The 22,272-nt window shown below is 40.5% G+C and overlaps 1 protein-coding gene across 1 annotated transcript; it reads left to right on the top strand.

The window, feature by feature from the left end:
- Nucleotides 1-1,199: 1,199 nt before the first annotated feature.
- Nucleotides 1,200-17,860, top strand: GALNT15 (polypeptide N-acetylgalactosaminyltransferase 15; the record flags this gene model as incomplete). Its single annotated transcript, XM_010191175.1, has 9 exons — nucleotides 1,200-1,366; nucleotides 2,074-2,278; nucleotides 8,820-8,987; nucleotides 9,547-9,664; nucleotides 10,414-10,608; nucleotides 14,293-14,424; nucleotides 15,451-15,552; nucleotides 16,397-16,537; nucleotides 17,494-17,860. Coding segments are annotated over 9 exons (1,375 nt in total), but the record flags the coding sequence as incomplete, so codon positions are not given.
- Nucleotides 17,861-22,272: the final 4,412 nt, after the last annotated feature.

Raw genomic sequence — 22,272 nt, 5'->3', positions numbered from 1 at the left:
CTGCTGAAAATGGAAACTATTATCCCATATGAAATTGTGAAATAACAGCATTGTTGATTACAGAAAATTAGTAAACTAAGGATGATATAGATTCACCACGATGTAAAAATGATCAAGAAGATTTTCCTCTCTATATAAAAATATATTAATGTGAACTATTAAAAAGTATAATAAATTATTATAATTGTTCTAATTCAAAATTTATATTCCCAGAAGTGTACCTACAGTATTCATTTATTTGTATTGTTATTAAACCATGCAGACTGTGGATTCTCTTAAATGATAAGCAGCTTTGTGTCTGGGTAGTGTCTAGAATCATTTGGCCTCGGTCCATGAATAGAAGCACTGAGTAAAATGGTAATAAACATAGCAATATTAAAATGATATCCCTTACATGAACTTCTGCTGAGTAGCTAATCGTTTAACAGCCACTGCAAAATCTGTATTATGATTTGCTTGGCAATGCAAAAATGCCGAAATAACAATACAGCCAGTTCTGTAATCCCTTGAAGAAGTTCTTGCTGCTATGAGGAAAAATAAGTTAGGAAAATGGCATAATCTACCCAGCTGGGAGCCTCATTAATCAGTGATTCATTTTAATTAAAAAAAACCAATCTGTACAATATTTTAGGGAAAATACGTTTACTTTCTTAAATGTATCTACATTTGTTTTCATTGCCCATGTAAGGGCAATTTCTTTCCTGTACTGAGATGTTGGCTTCATTCACTGGTCAGGCAGTCCACCAGTATACTGATCTGTTGTGCTGATGAGTTCCTTTACTTTTTAGTCTTAACAGTACTGCATTTCAGTTTACTCTTTCCTGTGTTACCTGAGAAAATGTCCAAATTGGTGGAGGCTGACTGACCTGCTTTATCCCCCTCGCTGCTTTGCTCTAATTGTCTTCAGTTTCTTGTTCTTTGTCTTCCGGACCATTTCTGTTGAGCTATGTATTTTCAGGCAATCAGAGTAGAAGAAAATATCCCAGAATACAGCAAAACATCCCTGTTATTCCATTATTTTCACTTTGTATTCCAGTCTTGGACACCTTATTACTTCCGTTGCTTCATTAGAAGTGAGCCAATATCTTTAACTGCTTTCCATCCCTGAAGGTTTAGGTGTAGCTTACACCTTTGCTCTGAGAGACAAGTAGCCAGCTGTACCAGTGTTTCCAGTGTCTCCCTCATTTGATCCCATGCAGGTGCCTACAGCAAGAATATGACTCCAGTCTGCCCACTGCCAGTGTCATCATCTGTTTCCATGACGAAGCCTGGTCTACTTTGCTGAGAACTGTGCACAGTATTATGGACACAGCCCCAAAGGCCTCCCTCAAGGATATCATCCTAGTCGACGATCTCAGCCAGCAAGGTAATGCCCATTTCTTTCCATGTGAGCTCTTTCTTCCAAAGCTTCAGGGAAGATACTGTCCTCCTCCAAGAAGTGCGTGAGGAGAGTAGAAGACAAAGAGGACACTCAGGAAGAGAGAGCTAAGCAGAGCCCCGAGCTGGCTGCCAGGTTTCACTCTTCCATCCCTAGAATTCAGCTTAACCTTTCTGAAATATGTTTCTTTTCTCCCCATCATTTCCAATCACTCTGAACTTTCTTACTTTAAAATAAGATCACAGCATGCAAATCTTAGCCTTCCCACTGGACCAGATCTGCTATAATAATTTCCAGACTTGGACTTTGGCTGAAGCATGGAGTGGAAAACTCCACATTGCTAAAGTAATCCAAAGTGCTTGGGAAAGCCAAACACCTGTAGCATCTCATTCTGATCCACACCTTTTATGAGATGATGAGAGCATCCACCTTTTACTGAAAACAGGAGAGGAGGCTATTATGTTTCCCACAGGAATAGTTTCACACCTAGTGAATCTCAGTTTCCATTAGTCTCTACTTCTCTCTGACATTATGCTGCCGTGGGAATATTTGGAACATGGCCTGCTTGGCCGTGTAAAACAAATGCCCCCAAAACATTTTACTAGCAAGAAGTAGCATCTCCTACTAGCTGTTACTTTTCTATAACAGCTTGAATCAATGCCAAAACATTTCAGTGACCATTCTGATTCTGACAGGGCCCCTGAAGTCAGCTCTGAGTGAATACATCTCTAAGCTGGACAGTGTGAAACTCATCCGGAGCAACAAGAGGCTTGGAGTCATCCGAGGTCGGATGCTGGGAGCTGCACGGGCGACTGGGGACGTGCTTATCTTCATGGATTCACACTGCGAGTGCCAGAAGGGCTGGCTGGAACCCCTCCTAGCCAGGCTGTCCAGCAACCGGTAAATATCCCCCCGACCTCTGAGCTTCCTGCATATGCTAATTTCTGCCAAAAGAGATGTACTTGGAAAGATTTGGCTATTTTTTTATCCTCTCTTTGATACCTTCTTCCTTCTGATCACATGGCCTTTATTTTCTACCTTATCACCACATGCATCACTCTCATATATGGGAAGCAGCGTAAGTCACACAACTGATAACCCTCACATCACACACAGTATCACTGAACTGTCAGAGTTTGTATCCACTTAGAGCTATAAGAAGGCTTCCTGGTGGTCTGAATTAAAAAGGTTGCAGTCTCAAGCTGTTTGGAAATTGGCAGACATCCACCAGAGAAACTACTGCAGGTCTCCATTAGTTTTACTTTTTAGCTGTCTCAGTCACGAAGCCAAGGATAAAATGCTTTGTCCTCCTGAACCAGTTTGGCTGCATACCAATGTCATCTGTACTGTCTCTGTTCCACAAGAAAAAAAAAGACTTTCTGGGCAGCCTAGACAGTTCTAGCTAATCACATGTACTTTCATTGACAGCACACTGACAGAAGAAGATACAGATTCATGTTTTCCAAGTCTTTCAAGTTTAGGTTGATGCTTGGACCTGCTCTCTAATGTACAGCTAAGCTCATCTATGCAGTGCTCAAGTCCTCCAAAGAGACTGAATCACTGAAAACGTTTCAAGAATTACATGACAGTAAATCCTTTATTAAAGGGACTTTTCTGAAAGAAAAACTTGTACATTAGCTTGTCTATCATTACCCATAAACTACTTGGCAAAAAAATGAATAATTGCTTGAGGGGATAAAAAAAATTACATCTTTAAAACTCTTACCAGACCATTAAATAGTCATACTAAAGACCTTCAAAAGCTGTTCCCAGGCACTGGAACAAGCTATTTTTATGGCTGATTATGTTTCCTTATAAGAGAATTCATTTGAGTTTTTAGAAATTATTACATCATTTGGATGAAAACATTAAAAATGCTGCAAGCAAGAGTAATGCTGCCCTAGGATGTCAAGACTATTATTTTCTTAAAGGTCCTCCTTGGAAAAGCAGATTATTTTTTGCCTACTGGCTTATTAGGTGGTGTGTTATGAATATACTTCATGATTCTTCTTCCTTGAGCTATAGTCTATTGTTGATATTCATGCAAGACTCCTATCCGTACCAATTGGCCAGTCCTCATTCAAGGATTGCTGAGATGGAAATCGTTATAAAACGTCTCAGAGGAGAGCTATGGTGAAGGGGGAATTACAATGGCAAGAGAGAAATTAGAACCCCACCACACTTGTAGTGATTTCTTCTCAAAAATTATACCTGCTAAGGGAATGCAAAGCCATCAATCCTACTCTGACTCTGAGATTTATGTTGCACTGTCACCAGGGGCTGAGAAAGGGATTATCTTCCCTTATAGGGCTCATACACACATTCATTCCTCCAGGAAAGCAGAATTTAACACTGAGTTAGCTAATGGCTAATTGGATCCATGGAGCAAAGGTAGAAGGATGTTTGGATAACAGCATGGTCTAAACCATCCTTTTCCGTATGCTGTACCAGTCGCTGTGTCTGACCCTGAAAGCTTTGTCACTGCTAGGGAACCTGTGCCATTCTCCAGTGCACTGCGCAGACATGCTCTAAGGCATCTGGCAATCACTTTCCCTCACTGTCCTTCTTTCCCTGGCTGAAAAATGGTGATAATAACACTGACCTGATAAGGAAGTTAATTCATGAATTTTCCAAATTGCTTGTAATGCTTGCGTGGAGATCACTATGGAAATGTAAAGCATTAGCATAGTCAACTTGGCTTCATTTAGCAGTTGAGGAGCTGTTAAATTGAATCATGTGCACTCTCTGAGACTACCCAAATGAGGAAAGTACAGCAAAAAAAAGCTTACAGTGACTGGTGAAATATCCATCATTCCTCTCTTAATGTACCAGTCAAGCTGCAACTCATGCACTTTGCTGGAGAGACAGGATGGGAAAACACTTAATCACCCAGACTGAGTTGTTTGCTGGCAAGTAAAAATGGAGTCTTTCCAGAGCTCAAACATTTGCAGGAGCTTAGTGGAGCTGGAAGGAGATTTTAACTTTTAAAATTGTGATTAAGCCTAATTTTCTAGACTCCTGATCAGATCTACCACTATTATTGTGACCTGTCTTAGAGCAATGCCAAGAGATCCTTGCCCAAACTGAGACCTCACTGTGAGTTAAACATGCTCACAAGAAGGGTGATACTCCCAGTTCTGAGTAGCCCATGTTAATAACAGACAGGACAAACACAAGAAAAATTATCCTAGTTTTACAAGTATGGGAGTATTTGACAGCTATTTGACTTGCCCTGGGTGATGACATTTTATCTCCCTACATGATGGTTTAATTCACTAACCCAATCAAAATTATTTTTCCAAAATGTATGGAGTCTTTCTAAAATCATTACACATACATTATGAGCACCTTGACTGGGTCTAGTTCTTTGAGCCGTACCTAACAAATCAACTGAGAAGCTGTGCATCAGCTTAGTGTATCGCCTAGAGTATGGTTCAGCAGCTTGTAAAGTATTCCTTGACATTTTGATTATTCAGGGACGAATACTGTAGGCACCTGGACAACATGAGAAAACTAGATGAGATGCCCCACAGATCATTTAATTTGACAACTGTTTGTGTTCCAGGATAATTCCAGGTGAGTAGCACTGTGTATAGTAAAGCAGCTGTGCAATTATGACAGTCGTCTTTTGAAGGGTTTGCCTTTTCCAGGAGACTGCAGGAGACAGCTGCTATTTTGTATTTGGTCCAAAGGCAGTGAAAGGCAGAGGGGGCATATAATGAACTGTGCCATGAAGCCTTGAAAAGGTTGTTCCTTTAGTATAAAAACAGTGACCATCGTGCTGAAGCAGGATGATTTTTTTAAAAAACAAAGATTGAAAGTGTGGTTCCTGAGAATATTGCATTAAGGTAAAATGAACCTTGATTATATCATTGACAAGGAATTTGAAGGCTTCAAAAGGACAGGGAATTGCTTGAAAGAGTCCAGTGCAGGGCCACAAAGATGATTGAGGGAGTGGAGCATCTCCCTTATGAGAAGCATCTGAGGGAGCTGAGTCTCTTTAGCTCGGAGAAGAGGAGACTGAGGGGTCACCTCATTAATGTTTATAAATTTGTAAAGGGTGAGTGTCAGGAGGAAGGAGCCAGGCTCTTCTCTCTGATGTCAAATGATAGGACAAGGGGAAATGGGAGCAAGCTGGAGCACTGGAGGTTCAACCTGAACATAATGAAAAGCTTTTTTACTGTAAGGGTGACAGAGCACTGGAACAGGCTGCCCAGAGAGGTTGTGGAGTCTCCTTCTCTGGAGACATTCAAAGCCCGCCTGGATGCATTCCTGTGCGACCTGTCTAGGTGATCATGCTCTGGCAGGGCGGTTGGACTGGATGATCTTTCAAGGTCCCTTACAGCTCCTAATATTCTGTGATTCTGTGAAAAGGCATGGCACCATAACTGTGGCAGAGGGGTGGCTTGCGAAAGGGTAGCTTGCCCTGAGGACCTTTTTTAGGACCAACTTGGGTTTTCAGTTACTTACTGAAGTTTTGGCTATGTGCAGAGCCAGAGAGCTTGGACTGCCTGGATTTTCTAGCTATCTAATTTTGCAGGGAATGATCCACTGTGAAAGTGGTTGAGGAAAATACATCAATTTCATGTTTAGTTCCTCCTTACTTAAAGGGGGATTTAAACAGATTAAAATCTGTTCCCTTCCCAGCCAAAGAAAGTGTAAATCAATCAAAAGCACTTTCAAAAACTAGGCTATCTAAAACTTCAAAACACATGTGTTAATTACATCTTCCTCTCCTCATATTACTCATTCTAAAAATAGGAAAGAACATAATGTCCATGGTAACTGTAAAGGGTCATGGGAAGACATTTCATACTCAGTTGTATTTGGTGGAGAAATCCCAAACTAGGAAATCGTTTTTGTTTGGGTTGCTCTTTTTCATGGAATTGTGACCTTTTGTAGTTCATGTGTGTCCCAAGCATTTGAAATATTCACAAATTAGTCAAATGGTTCAAAGCCTTATTGCTAGTTCTATTTGAATTTCCTGGGTTTTTTTCCTTTCCATGGACTCCACAGAGTACAATTAGTAGTAGTTTGCCAGTGTGTGTTTCATTTCAAAGTGCCGAGAAGCTGCTGACTCTCTGCCAGTTACCCAGCTAAAAAAAAAGAATAGCTAAGAACATATTGCAACTTTCAATTATATTCTGCTGCAACTTTACATTTAAAGTCTTGTCTGGATAAGAGTGGATAAACAAGTAGAAGTAGCTAGCACTCATTTCAGCAAGTAGCAACAAACTGAGGTGGGAAATACACAGCTCCAACTGCACTCCTAACCAGCCAGCTGTCAGAGATACACATACAATGGAGAACACAGCAGGCTGTAGAAATTATAATTACAGTGACTATTCACTTTTTGAAGTTTACTCTTATAAAATCTATTTGACTTGTTAGATGGACTTTTCTCAACGTATCGAAGAAAAAAACACCTGCTTGGGTAAGTCCATCAGGACACTACCTTTTAGTAACTCTTAGAAGCAGTTAGTTTCTTTTTCATGCTGTTAGTGAGTAAAGGTTAAATACAGCTTTCAGTAGAAAGGTGCCAGATGGCTTGAATTTGAAGTAGTTGCTCCTGTCCTGGATACAAAACTATATCACAGGGGTATCATCAAGAGAACCAGGGGAAGATATCAGCTTTATTATTTTTAGTATCATATTTTTCCATTTCTTTTTGAGTCCTATGGGAGAATGACATCAAATCACTGCCTTAATGTATATGCCTACAAATGTTGCAGGTGACCATAACATTTTCTCATCTATTTATTAACCTAATACTTGTTTCTAAGAGTGTCTATTATAACATATTACAAAGGCTGGTTTTACATCTGAACGGAGAAATATAATCACTTCTCTATTTAAAATCTTTCTGCATTTAGCTCATCATAGGGCAGTCTGCTCTTATTAGGAAACAAAGGAATAACTGAGTCATTTTAATGCTATCCTCTGCATAGTTCATCTTCATACAGTTCACTGATAATCAGTAGTCTCTGTTTCTCCATGGGCTTCTAAAATTCCCTTCCAGAAATGGCAACCTTGATAAAACAAAGTTTGGAGTTTTCCCCTACCCTGCTACTGACAAAACATTACTCTAGTGATTTTAAAGGCAGAGAAGATACATCAGGATTACATTAACATCACCCAGAGCTACCATCTTCCTCAGCTGGTTCTGGTCTCTGACATGGAAAAGTACAAAGGGCTCACTGTGTTAAAGGCTTCTGTGATTACTTTCTTCTGTTGATTGTGTTCTGTTTTAAGCATATTTCTCTCAAGAGTGACCTCTGATCAGCATATAAATCTTTAAAAGAGGAGATAAAACCTTCTAGTTCTTGCCCCCAATGGAACTGACTATTCCATTTCTCTCTCTCAGTTTTAACAGGAAGTCATTTTCTAGGAAATATTTTCCTACATGGATACTCTTACTCTATAACAAAGGTAACTTTTTCCAGTGTAATTTAATGCCTAGTAAATGTTACTGATTTTTCTTCAGAGCACCTTCTGTCTGTAGGCAAGCCCTTGCACTGAGACCAGAGACTATCCTTTTTGCATAACAGAAAAGAAATGGATAACATTGTTCTTCAACACTTTTTTTCCTGCAGTCCCTAATACCATTGCATTTATACACTGAAAATTTCCAAATGTGATACATCATTGACTTGGAAACAAGGAATGCTGATGACTCTTCTGAACTCCCAGTTAATTCCAAGATGACACACAACACACGGTGAAATACCATGATATGTTTGGTGTAGAGAAATGTCTAATGCCTCTTCTCAGACTAATTCAAATTTGACTCAAGTTAGAAATGAATTGCAGGATTGCTGCCTACGGTGCAATGGCTCTGTTCTGGCTCTTAAAAGGAGATTCTACACTGTGACAGTGCATGTGCAAGAGCATTTATAGCTTGTAGTAAAATACAAACAGAAATTGGTTTATGAACTCGATGATAAATGTTTCTGCAAAACAACCAGCAGAACAAAATAAGGATAAGTGCACTCTTCATTGGCCTGAAGTAACAAACTCATGAAGTGTGTGAAACCTCTACAGGAAAATCAAAGCATGATAAAGTGTGTGAGGCCAAAATCATATTTTGCTGGAAACTTTGCATCCGTGCAGAACCTATAACATCAGAGTCTGGGGCCTCTGTGTGAAATAGCTTTGTAAGAATTCTGATAGTTAACTCATAGCAAAATCCTGAATAGCTTTAAATGACAATGCAAGGTACAGGTTATCAATAAATCATTGATCTTTAGTTTCCTCACTGCAGGCTCAGTATTCCCGTGCACTGAACACCAGAGCTTCAATCAGCAGGGAAAATAAAGGCACTCAACATCTAGAGGAGTGCTTGTGCTTGACAGTGCCAAAGAGAAGAACCACTGCTTACTAACAGAGTAGTGAACTTAATTTGTGCTTTGGCTTTAAGAATAAATTATATTATATTTTTCAGAAACAGTGTCGTCTCCCCTGTCATAGATGTCATAGACTGGAAGACTTTTCAGTACTATCACTCTGTGGGCCTGCATCGAGGTGTTTTTGATTGGAAACTAGATTTTCATTGGGAACCAGTGCCAGAGCGTGAAGAGAAGGTACGACAGTCTCCCATCAGCCCTATCAGGTAACAGTCCATCAGCCAATACGCCTCTGCTCAGTTCAGCAGCAAAACTATACAATTTGGGTCATCTTCCAGCTAACAGCAGAGAGACATGGTTACTTATGTATGCTCTGTTAATGTTCTTTGAAGGGATAGTGTTTTGGTTTACACTGAGTTTGACCTTTAGTAATCATTCCAACTAGATTGCAGTCATACTTTCAACATGACGAATGTTTTCCACACATTGACACAACTGGTATACAACCTGACCACACAAGATATGGAGGTTTGTAGGGAAAGCAAAAGATGGATCACACAGAGTTAAAAGAGATGTCTTAATCACGGTCTGTTTGTCTGTTGATTTGGGCGTACATGCATGTAACATTTCCCACTCTTTTGAGCCTTATTTGATAATCCAGCTCTTGGCTCCCTTCCCCGGGCAAATCCTAGAATTAGATTCCAGTTGTTCTTTCTTTTGGTTAGATAATCAATTTGTTCAAGTTTATATGGAGTAGTATTCCATCATTTTTGCATTTCCTATGCAAAACTCGAGGTGTTCACTTCCAAACTCTTTTCTACACAGAAGTCCTGTGGTAGCTGGTGCAGTGGTGGCCATGGATCGACATTACTTCCAAAACACCGGAGCTTATGATTCTGACATGACCACATGGGGAGCAGAAAATCTGGAGCTATCTATAAGAGTAAGAACCTTAATTAAAACATCAAGCTGTGGTAACTATTGGGCTTTTAAGGAACCTGAGTGAAAAGGCAAGAAGCAATTTATAAAAGCAGTTAAGTGCAGAACATCTAGGGTATGGGGACTACCACTTTCCTTGCAGAAATCTATCTCCATGCTCTGTGATCTGTCAGGACTATACAAGAACATGCAGCTGCTGTGAGTCAGGAGCATGGTGTCAGGAGAGGTAAGTTTCACTGGTTATCACTACCTACCTGAGGACTGAGTCACTGGTTTTGACACCTTCTGAAAGCTGTCTCTTCTTTTTTTGGTGTGTAGCATGCACCAAAGGGAGAGTAGCTTTATTTCTTTGCCAACCAAATTGTTTATATTTAAATTTTTGCATTGTTTTTTTGCTGAACACAAAGAATAACTGATATTAAAAAGCAATGAAAGTTGCAGACACAAAGGGGTAGAGTCTTTAAATACTTAAAGAAGGTGTGTTCCAAGGTCTCTTCACTACACCACACTGTTTGTGCACAGAAAAACATATAAATAACCATACTGAGTCAAATCAAAGGTCAAATTGCACAGTATCTGTCTCTCTGTATCTGTGGGGAATTGTGTATGAAGAAGTACATAGCATTGCTTTTTCCAGCAATGTGCTTATTAGGATTTTTCTGAGGTGTAGTTTATGGTAAAGGAGCTTCTCTTTTTTAGATAAAGGTAATCAAAATAAGGTAATACCTTTTTGTGCCTTCACCTGTGTTTCAGACCTGGCTCTGTGGTGGCTCTGTAGAAATTATTCCATGCTCCCGAGTTGGGCATGTCTATCGAAATCATTTTCCCCATGCTTTCTCCTATGAAGAGGCCATCGTGAGGAACAAAATCCGAATAGCAGAGACCTGGCTGGGCTCCTTTAAAGAGAAATTCTACAAGCATGACACAGTGGCTTTCTTAATCAGCAAGGTAAAGACATCTGCAGTGGTTTGTTTCTGAAGAAAGTGTGTGTTTAGGTGGGTGAAGGGGTGGAATAGGAGTGGGGTTGGCTGTGTGAGTCAGACATTCGACATGCATGGTGCTGGGGGATGGTCTTTTTAAGAAACCTTCCAGTGGAAGAGTTGTCAGATCAGGAAGGAAAGGGAGAAACTTGTGCCTAAGTGTTGCTTGCTGAAGTTATCAAATCTCTTAGAGTGTGACTCCTCCTCCAAATGACTCCTTCAGCTTGCCTAACAAGCTGTGATTTATTGTTCCACTAGTAGGAAGGGTTCCACATGGAGGGTTGCGGTGTGTCTGAACTGGAAGCTGGTAGCACTGTGTGCTCAAAAGGCCCTCCTAGAGGATTCATTCTTTGTTCCTGAAGGTCTCCTTCATGTGTTTCATGAGGACATTCAGTATTATTCATGGGCACATGGCAAAATGTGGTGTCTCTCCTACTGAAAGGGAACATATCCGAGCGGTCTAGTGACAAAAAAGGTGATTTTTTTCTGAACTGACTGAGAAGAAGCAACTGTCTATAACTGAGGAAGTCAGATCTCAGCACAGCCTCTATTTACAAGTTACTTTATCATTAGAAGCATTGTGCAGGTAGCAGTCTGACCTCCAGGGATGTGGATTCCCAGCAGCCTGTATGCACAGGCAGGCTTACAGCCAGGTGTGTGGCGTACCCCTGGCATGCAGCCGCACTTGAACCGTCTGCAAGCTACGCACTATCCAACAGCTACACAACGGACACACTTGTTTTTACTCCACTGTATAACCCATTGCAGATCAGGATCAGTCAAGGACTGTGTATCCCATATATTACAAACCGGCAGATGTTTGTTTTTTGGGATTCATGCAGCTGTGGTTAATGTTGTTAATGTGAAGTTGCTAATAATGTGAAGTTGTTGGTGTTGCTGCAGTTCTTGGGAATTCTCTGTCTCCAATACCTTTTCTTATAACAATATCCTCTCCTACAAAGATGTGGACAAACTTGTGAGCAGTTGTGAATGAAAACATGTCGTTCATCTTCTTGTTCATTTAACAATGCCTTGCTTTTAAGAAGAAACAAGATTCACTGAAAACAGTTAGGTGGAGTATGAGTAGGTGCTGTGCAGTTTCTCACTCGGTTTTGCTGGTGCATTTCAGTCCTGCATGCCTCAGTCATTGCAGCGCTGGCCACCGTCTAAGAAAGCCAGATCCAGTGGGAGCTGCACTGTAGTGAGAAGAAAAGGACTGTGCATCGGAGTGGCTTCTGTTGTCACCTAGTCTTACCTCCTTACACACTCAACCAGTGGATCCGCCTCTCCAGTCAGCCTGCTGTGCTAATCCTAGAGTCTGAGGCTATCACGTTCCAGTTTTTCTTTCTGTTTTCACTTTTTTAAAAAGCTTATCCCTCCTTGTCTGTGTTGTAGGCTTGAACTCCACTGTTCAGAAGTTCAATTGACCCATAAGGGTTGCAGCTATGTAATTGCAAGGAAGATGCTGGGCCATCTTTTAAGATGGACAGTTAGGTCTTTAAATAATTTAATAATTTCCTGAAGGCCTTTCTTGTCAACTCGGAAACAATTTTCTGTACTAAAAACTACAGCCACCAATGATACAGTTTACTAGCTGTAAGCACCATGACCTTTTGCCTGAGAGCTTATTCTAACCAGAATACTTTTAGTACTCCTAAGTATGATGCTCCTTCAAATGATCAATTTTACGATCTCCGTGCTCAGCATACCATAACATAAAAGGCCCTTTTCTCAGTTCCTTTCTTTCACAGCCAATATTTTCAGTTTGTCAGTGCAGCGAGATGTTATTCAAAAGACAGGAGCAAGCAATGACATTATTGCCGCTCCACTGCAGATGGGCCCCGCAGGGATTTATTGCACTGAGAGGGCGAGCGGAGCCACCTATTGGCCACGACAAAAATCTCCGTAAGCCTTGATCGCTGACACAACCCACTGAATGAAATATCCAGTGACCTCCCTTCAGGTTGCTTCATAAGTCCTCCCGTTGTATGGTCTGAACTGCATCCTGCAGAGGATGCCCACGGTGCGAGTGCTAATGTGGATAAATAAGGCTCTTCTCAGCTTTCTACTGTTTCAGCCACTGTCTCTTTTTCTTGTGCAGTTTTTTAATTTAATTAACAAGCACAGTATCCTTTCAGATTGGCTTACAGGGATAATTACTTTCTTTACATTATTTACACCCTTTTTTCAGCATCAAATGCGGGCTGTAACTAGTGTGACAAAATGAGACTTACTGCCATCACCTTCTTCAACCAAGGCAGTCTCACGAGAGACTCCTCTTAGGGAAAGCATTTTACTCCTGTATTTCCCTTTTCGAAGAAAACCTCTCAGGGCCAGGTTTGTGTGGTACTGAATTGCTGAACTTTGTGGTTATGCTTATTGAATTTAAGACTGATGCTTAATTATGAGATTCTCTTTAATGTGTTGCAACTTTTGAGCTTTGCCTGTGCAGTTTACAGGGTTTGGCAAATGGTGCCACGTTATTATTGATCCCTGCCTTTAGAAGCTGATGTCTCTCCCTTGATCTCCAAGGCCCTTTATTTGCCAGTGTTTTCCAGGCACATGGAAAAGTCCTTATTTTTTTTTTTCTTATGGATGCAGAGAAATGGCTGGGCTAAGGAAAAGTTAGTTACGGGCAATTCTTTGCTTACATTATCAATTTTAATTCCTGATGTAGGCATCCAGACCAGTGTCTCGGAATCTAAAGCTGCATTTTTAAAATGTTGAAATGTGAAGGGGGAGATCTGCTGCTGCCAAAAAAGAGAAGAGAGTCTCTTAAGGGCAGCAGAGGTTTTTTTAGTATTCAGGCACTGAGAGATTTACAAAAGCATTCTGTGTGGTTTTGAAACCAAAGGAGTAGACATTTAACTGCTTAGAGGTTTTCAAAATCCTGTTAGCCATCTTCAGTGCTAAATACCCTCAAATACTAAGACCATTAGTCCTTTGCAGTGCAGATGCCCATAGCTGCACCAAGGGTTGAAGGTACTTGTCTTTTTTCAGAACAAGAGTTGCTACCAGGAAAGGTGAGAGTTAGGACTGTATGTATACAATTAAAGAAAACACATAAATCATATGGAAGGTTTTATGCCTTTAGAGCTGCAAAACACATTCACTTACTAGATTTAATAACTGTCAGATAATAATCTGATAGGCTGTGTGTTGTACAGCCTCTGATCTTGGAGGACTGACAATAACCGGATCATCTGGGCTGTAAAAGGCCAGGAAATTGAACTGTAATTGGTGGGGCAAATTCTATATTGAATGACAATCTGATATGACCCCACTGATTTCAGTGCAACAAGTATCAAATTTGACCCTGACTTTTTAAATTAAAGACATATCAAAGACTGACTTATCTTGCAGTATAATCGTCCTTTTTAGAGGAAATACTTATTTTCACAGTGTATGCTACTTCTGAAACATTTACTTCTGCCACAATGCCAGATTAAATGCTGTATTAGCACAAAGTTGGAGGAAAGCTACAGCTGGTCTTCATCCTTTGCATACTCATGATATCAATATAATTATATCAATATCTATGGCATGCAGGATAGAAGAGGTGGTAGAAATAATTCCCATGTAGTTATTTTGATTTCTAGTATCTCCACAAATACACTAGTGACCTTGTTTCCCCCATGCTTTCTGCATGAAGGCAGAGAAGCCAGACTGCAGCGAGCGCCTTCAGCTACAGAAGAGACTGGGCTGTAGAAATTTCCAGTGGTTTATATCAAATGTGTACCCTGAACTCTCCCAATCTGAAGACACACCAAGATTCTCTGGCAAGGTAAGAGAAGACACACTATAAAGAGTGACTGATATTTTTGCAGTGTTCAAAGACCCCATTATCTCTTCCATGTGCTACGTACTCACCAAGCAGACAGTAAGAGGCTGTTCCTGCTTTGAAATGTTTATTGTCCAAAGCGACAACAAGGATAGGAGGAGAAACAAAAGGCAGAGGAGACAAACAGCGGGTCCAAATTCTCACATAAATGTTGAAAGCCTGCTGGGAGCTGAACCCAGGTTGTCAGAGGACCCTAACCTTAGGTTATTTAGGTGCCATTAGTAAAGGAAAAGAATTGTGCTGCCTCATGAAGCTGGCAACTGCAGCTGAGTTACCTCTGTACTGACCCACGTGTGTGAAGAGCAAAAGGGATTTCTTCAGTTCGGCTCCTCCCCCAAGGGCTGAGGTGGCAGCAATAGCAGTTCCTTGGCAGACTGTGTACAGAAGGCAATATTCGCAGTACTTTGGTTAAAACACAGAAGTTGATAATTATTATTCATTAAAATATGAATATATTCCTGGCAGCCTTACTGGAAGGTTTTTTCCGCCCAACAAGGCAACAAGGTCCACTAATTCAGTCACACCCTCATATCTGTAGCCAGACTTTACGGTGCCTTTTTACTATTTTCTGCTCTTTATTATCAAAGTTTGCTTGAGAAGAATGCAAGAACTGTGTGTGGATCACAGGAATTGTCCTATTTTTTTTCTTCTGGAATATCTTGGGTTTTTTCTGACTACAGTGTCCAGTTGAAGTGCAATTTTCAATTAGCATAAGAATTTTGACAGATTTCTTTTGACTATCATACTAGTTAAAATCAGAAGTGAGTATCTCTCACTTAAAGAAAACTCACTGAGTAACATGACCTTTGGTGAGATCAATATGCAAGATCTAGTCTGAAAGAAAAAAATATTACCTGAATTATGAGATAAAACATATATCATTAAGGGATACAATCACAAAAAGTTAGCTGAAGGATATTTTGTTTGCATATGATTGTGCTTTATTTCAGTATAAACCTTTACTTACAGCTTTACAATACTGGTGTTGGCTTCTGTGCAGATTACAGGCCTGGAAGAGCCATGGCAGAAGGCTCTATTGCACTCTCCCCTTGCAGTGACAGCCTCACCCAGGTACTGTGCACCTTAGCTATATATATATAGACACTGATTATCGCGTCTAGGGAACCATCCAGAAAACAGTCACTCCAACATGTAAATGGCTGGGTTGTCATTTATGGAAATACTGCTGTATTCAAAATTAGGCATATGCTAAGGCAGTGATGCCCACCCTTTTGCAGCTGAGTCTCATTTGAAAAGCAGCAATGTTCCATGTGTCACTGAGGCCAGATACCCACACATTGCTCCAGCAGACATCATTAAGTGCCTGTTAGTATATTTGGTAGTGTCTGGAGAACAGAAAGCCTGGGACTAAAAAGTATATAACAATTCTAGAATAATGGGAATGGATTTCCCCAATAGTCCCTAAACTGCAGTCAATGAGAGGAGGGAAATTAATGTAGACTCCCAAGCTGGCATTAGACTAGCGAGTTCATGCAGCCAGTTCATGCATTAAGGGAAACCAAACCAATGCAGACTGACTCCAAGTCCCAAGGAAGTTTTGTTGCTCACACTGAGCTCAGGGTGAGCTGCAGGCACATTTCGAGCTGCAATGTGTGCGGATGCTGTCAGAAACACCCTTCTGTTCAAATATTTATTAAACTAGAGAATTTTATTATAGGATGGGTTTGCTCTATACATAATTGCAGTCCACAAAGCCTTTCCTTAGGTAAATAGTTATGCCGGAATTAGCTAGCGGAGGGGATTGCTTTGCAGGGTCAAGGCTGTTAGGTCTCTGTCACTCATGTTTGGATTGCATCTTAACAAACATGTACAGGAAATTACTGCTGGAATTAGCATTTAAAAATTAATTGGGATGTCCTTCCATTGTTGTTCAAACAAACCCTCCCTTTTCCAGCACTTTGAATATAACAGCATCAAGGAAATCCAGCTTGGTTCTGCTCCGCTGTTTTGCTTTGATATCAGACACGGGAAGGTTATCCCTCAAAACTGTACAAAGGAGTCAGACAACAGCCACCAGCGCTGGGATGTCCAGGAGGTCAGTGGCGACTCTGCTGTGAAGGGCTGCCATGAATGGAGGGCAGCTGACGGTGACTGTGGCATCGCTGTGTGATTGACAGGATTTGTGTGTGGAGAAAGGATGAGGTATTTGAGGGGAATTTCATTTCTGTCCCATTTTCACCCAGGAAATTTAGGATGCCTCTTGCCCATCTACTTTGTCTATGTAAAATAAATTTGGTTTAAAAATATAAATTACAGGAATCCTTCCTAAATTCATATGTCCTTAAGTGTTCGTCTTTCTGGCCTCATAGGAATAGAATCAGAATCAGTGGTTGTGAAAATAAGAGCAGGGCAAATCCTTGTCCACTTCTTTTGGATAGAGGAAGGGTCTGGGGACCCTGAACCCTCCCAAATGAGAGCCCTTTGGGAGTAGGGGAAACATTAAAATTCCTCCTGCATTGTAAGAGAAGAGCAAACTTCCTATTAGAGGAATTCAGTATTATTCAGTGTACTTCACCCAGCAGAGCAGGAACTCCTCTACAAGACTGAAAATTGCCAAGCTCTAGTACAGCCTGGGAAAATAACAGTTACTGTAGCTGTATGGATGCCACAGTCCTCTGCTGTTGTTCCTCTAGAATTTGTTTTGATTCCTAAGGGAAGCTTGGGTCCTTTTGAAATTTTGTGGCCTGTAGTACTGTAGTTGGTGTTGACAACAACCTGTACCCATAGGAAAAAAAAAAGCGGTGGAAAAGAGACTTACTGAATTCTGCACCTAGCATTCCTGTCATCTCTGAAAGAAATTATGAACATTGGCCAGCACCTGGGCTTAAAGCTAAACCTAGTCATTATGTTTAGAGTGATACGTAAAAAATTTTGAACAACCAGTCATTACTGGTAATTTACTGTATGTAAAAAGTTTAAGAAACATGGCCTAGCTTTGACTGGAAATCCCTTATATTTGTTCTTTCTTTTCCTTCTTCTCTCATCTTGTAGAATGGAATGATTGTCCATGTCCTTTCTGGCAAATGCATAGAGGCAGCGAGGAGCGAAGATGAGAAGGACTTGTTTTTGAGTCTGTGTAACAAGAATGCAAACCAGGTGTGGCAATTTGAACGCTCACATTTGCTACGTCAGAGATGATGGACAGGTCTCTGTGGAGGTCAAGTTTCCAAAAATTAACATTACTTCTTAAATCTATGATACATTTCCTGCATGAACAAGAATGATGTTTGTGTTTGCTGTAACATGCAGGGAAGTTAGGAAGGTCTCTCCTTTGAAAGCGTGGCTCAAATACTTGGTGCCAGTTCCTGGTTTATTCAGCTCTAGCTAAAATTTCTATTTATTCCGTGAAGCAGGGAATAAAGATACTGTGAGCATGAATAGATTCTCAACTCTGCTATTGCAGAAGACAGTTAAGTTTGCTCTTTGAAGGATACATGGAAAACTGGCTGCCAGACAGCTTGTCTTTAGCATATTTTGTGACTTCTGAGGATACAGGAAAATGAATGTTTGTGAAATTTTTGAAACTGTGAGAGGAAGCCAGCCAAACCAGGATAAAAGTTTAGCCTTCTTTTACAGTGCACTCGACTCATATAAAACAAAGTAGGTTTTATGTGCATAAAAGTAGATGTTTTCACATGTAATAGCTAAAATTTTGTTTTCCAACTAGGCTGAGCCAAATTTCTACCCTCTATGAGACTGCACAGAGCATAAATTAGCACTTAATTAGGCACTGACAGCTCTAATTGACTTGGAATACCAACAGTCCTCAACATTTGGCACATCCTTCCTTAAATCCTTTGTCCAAGTCTAATTTGGATGGGAGAATGAGACTGAAATATTAACAATGGGGGCTTTTTCTTTTAATGTAATTGAAGAACAACTCTTCAGGAAACTTTTGTGGCCTATGGAAGATTGAACTAGATTAGAATGAAGGGTAACAAATTCCCTGCTTGTTTGGAAATGGAAAGTATCAGTGGCATCCATTTGTTCTTATAAAGCACATATAAATGGGATGAGCTTTTTATTATTATTCCAGTGACAAGAGCCCTGGCTGAAAAGAGCAAATGAAGGGAAACGGCAGGTTTCAAGAGTGGCTGGAAGAAGATACTGGTGCCTACTTCCACTTGCTTGCATCCTGAATTAAGTCTTTCACACTGTCAGTTTTAGCCGTGAAGGTCTTTTAGATTCTTGCTGACACGGGTCTGCAAGCTAATCCTCAAAAGACAGTAGCATACAAAATTTTCTAAACAAGCTTCTTCTGCAGAACCTGCATCCCTGCTGACCTCCTGTCTTTTGGAGAAGAGAATGAGAGTTCATGCTAGGTAATGAGAATGGTCTCATACAGTATGCATTAGCAAGGCAAATTTCTAACAGTGTTTTGTTAGGGCACTTTCAATTTTGGAGTTAAAAACAATATGATGATATTTTCCAAGAGCCTGCTAAGACAGAAGAACAAATATTTGGGAGTCTTCCCACATTAGCACCACACCTGATTTATAGTATAAATCAGTCATAACCATATGTACTTATTAAAGGAGAAGGGCATCATTAATGAAACATAATTTGATTTTAAGAATTTTTTTCAACAGAGAGAAAATTGTGGCTTTTTTGTAAAAAGTACACTTTAGAGAAAGGAAGGAATAACAGAATATTCTGCTCAGAGCCCTCCAGTCACCTGCTCTTGGTAAATTATAATCAATTGGGTTTGAGCCTATAAAATTGGTTACAACAGAAGACAGGAACACCATTCTGTGTTGTGTTGTCTGAAACATTTCCCAATGGGGTCTCTGTTTGTTTTGAGTGCTGCAGATTCCACACCACTTTCAGGGCTCGCTCCAATCACCCTAATTACCACTTGCTCTTTCTTTGGTAGCATCAGAATCTCATATCATTTGCTGCTGCATCATTTAAAATGTCCTGTGATGTTCTTGAAAATGCTTCAACTTTCAGCTGAAAGGATGGTAGGAAATTCTTCCAGAACACCAGGTGATCCCTGATCATTGCCCAGCTCTAGGGTAAGAAAATATAACTTCTAAAATTGCAGAAAAGCTGAGTGAAATGCTGTTTTAATGACATGTGATTCCTTTGTTTTAAATTATAAGTATGCCAGATTTTTTAATTATGTATTATTTATTATATTTTGGACTCTACACTGGGAATATCATTCCCTCAGCATTTAGCTTAATGTTAAAAAGGGGGGGGAGAATATAATAATTGATCGCAAGTGAGATTTATCACAGAGAAGAATGACAATATTTTTTGTTTAATGAGGGAAAAGTTTGGAATAAAACTTAAAAGATGTGGACAGCCTCATCTTATACTGCTTTTTAACATACTGATACAAACCTAGAAAATAAGGTTTGCTGTAGATATATGTACAGTAGAAAAATATGTTACACAATACCTCTTCCAAAAATAAAATGAAAATATATAGATTAGTCAGTACCATTTAAAAAATAATTGTTATTATACTTGTTGCTTTTAGTAACAGTGTGTTTGGTTTCCAAGGGAACTAAACTCCAGAGCACTGGGCAGACAGGAGCTGCAGTGTGGTCCAGGAGGTCTCTGTATGTGGACAGCCAGGGGACAAGGATTGTGGGCCATACCGTGGAGCACACTTCCCTCTAATATAAACACAAAACAAAGGGAAAACACTGATCCTCTGTTTTTCCTAGTTTCCTTCCTGTATGCCTTTAAAATGGGTTGGTTGATTGTACCAATGCTGTTGCTCCATTGTGGTAATTTACTCCTTGCCCCTCTGGTTAGATCCGTCAGCTAGACCCTTCTCCTCATTTAGGTTGTACAGGGGGCTCAATAAAGGGTCTCTGCTAAGGGTTCCAGTGTGTTTTCCTCATTCTTGCCCATCTTTCAAACAACAGAAGCAGACAGTGGTGCTTTGAGCATCACAAATCATAGAATTTCTTTTAGCTCTGTATTTAGAGAGGGTCAACATTTCAGGTTCCTCTAATTCGCATTGACAGGAGAGAAACGTAACTTTGAAGGCCTCCAAAGTAGAGCCTCGGGCAAGAGCAAAGGAATTCCATCATAACACAAGTAAACATCTTACAGTCTAACTCCACCTGTTTCTTTGAATTTGGCAACCCAGGCATGATGAAAGCTTTGAGCCAAACCCACCCACGAAGGCGAGCTAAAGATTCCAGAACAGGTCACCTTTCAGTTGACAACGCTTCCTAAATAGTCTGGTTTATTCCTCTTCCAGCTAGCTGGAAATGAAAGAACATGAAGGCTTGAAGTATTATTCAGCTTGCTTTTAAACCCAGACTCAGTGATGTAGTCGGTAGCGGCTGTAGTCTAGGGTTTGTCCTGTTAGGTGAGGTGTCATCACTAACACAGAGAAACAGAATGGTGGCGTTTTTCTTTGTGTGTTAAGCTGAAGTTTGAACAGAGGGAAAGTTAGAGCAGCCTTTATGCTAAATCCTCTGGCACAGAAGTGTTCAGGGCATCTCTCAGTCCTCATGCAAGTGCTTCCAGGTCCTCCCTTGGAGACATTGACTGAGCTGCAATACTGTCTGCTCACTAAAATGCAATAGCTTCCATTGCAGATTTCCCCAGGAAGGAATGGGGCTGTGCTAAGGCAACTGAGACAAGAACAGAAAGAGCCCAGATGTCTTTTTATAACAGCTGGAAAGTGACATGTGAGTGAGAGCTTTCAGATTTGTATCTCATTTTGGCTCCAGCAGTTTGATTCAAATTATGAATGTATTGGAACAGAGTAATAAAGGAGTGTTTTGTAGATATTGGTAACTTCTTGGCTTATGCTTTTAAGCTATGCAAACTGCATACTTCTGCCCTGAATAAAGTCTATCAGTGCACAGTGAAATGTTGTATTTTTATTCCTCTTCATGGTCATATGATTGGCTAATGCCTCTTTTTACTAATGCTGCAGAATAGCTGGTCTGCATAGTACCCTGTGCCTCCAGTAGCAATGCCTTCATTTAGCCAACACTTAATGGTCTCACAGAAATGTACGTGAGGACTCTGCCCCCACTAACATCTTAGAGTGGGGTTGATCTTACAGCGCTTTACCATAATTTCTATCGGTTTTGGTGGAAAGGTCTGAATAGGGACTACCGAAGTAGAGTCCCTCGAAAGCATGAGCTCTGGCACAACCTTCAGACAGCTCACAGCTGTTTCTTCACCGGGTGGCTTGGAAGGATGTACTAGAAAAACAATCTGGCTACATGACTTGGGATAGCAGACATTGCGGTTTTGCTGTTTTTCTCGCTGCACGTGGTGGGTTTTTTGTAAAGTATCTATGCCACTAGGGGATTATTATGCATTAGACACATGGGACGGGATTCACCTCAATTTACTGCAGCTGCTTAAGCAGTAGTCACAACTAAGCTAATTGTCTAGGCTGCTTCTACTGGTCAGCACAAAACACTTCCAGAGGCAACGTCTTTCTTTTCAAAGAAAAGTATTTAAATAAGATAGGTGAATCACTATCTAGAAGTGGTTGCTTTCTCTTCTGATTAGAGAAGGAGTCTTGATGGTTAATATAGACAGCATGTGTAGCTTTTAAACTGGAGTTAGGTGGAAGGAGCATCATCTGAAGGGCACGCAGGCTAAAATCCCTTCCAGGAGCCCAACCCCAGTGCCAACCTCTTCTGACTCCACCAAGATCTGGCTTCAGGCACAAAGATGACAACCAAGAACAAACTCCCTTGCTACCATCTGCAGTTTCCTCAAATAAGCTTACATCCAACAGCACTTTTTTTTAACATCACAGAATCACAGAATCGCTCGGTT

Source organism: Mesitornis unicolor, unplaced genomic scaffold (genome assembly GCF_000695765.1).
Source record: "Mesitornis unicolor isolate BGI_N332 unplaced genomic scaffold, ASM69576v1 scaffold51068, whole genome shotgun sequence".
Taxonomy (NCBI): Eukaryota; Metazoa; Chordata; class Aves; order Mesitornithiformes; family Mesitornithidae; genus Mesitornis; species Mesitornis unicolor.
The sequence above is the reverse complement of the archived record's forward strand: the minus strand, read 5'-3'. Positions and strand labels throughout refer to the sequence as shown.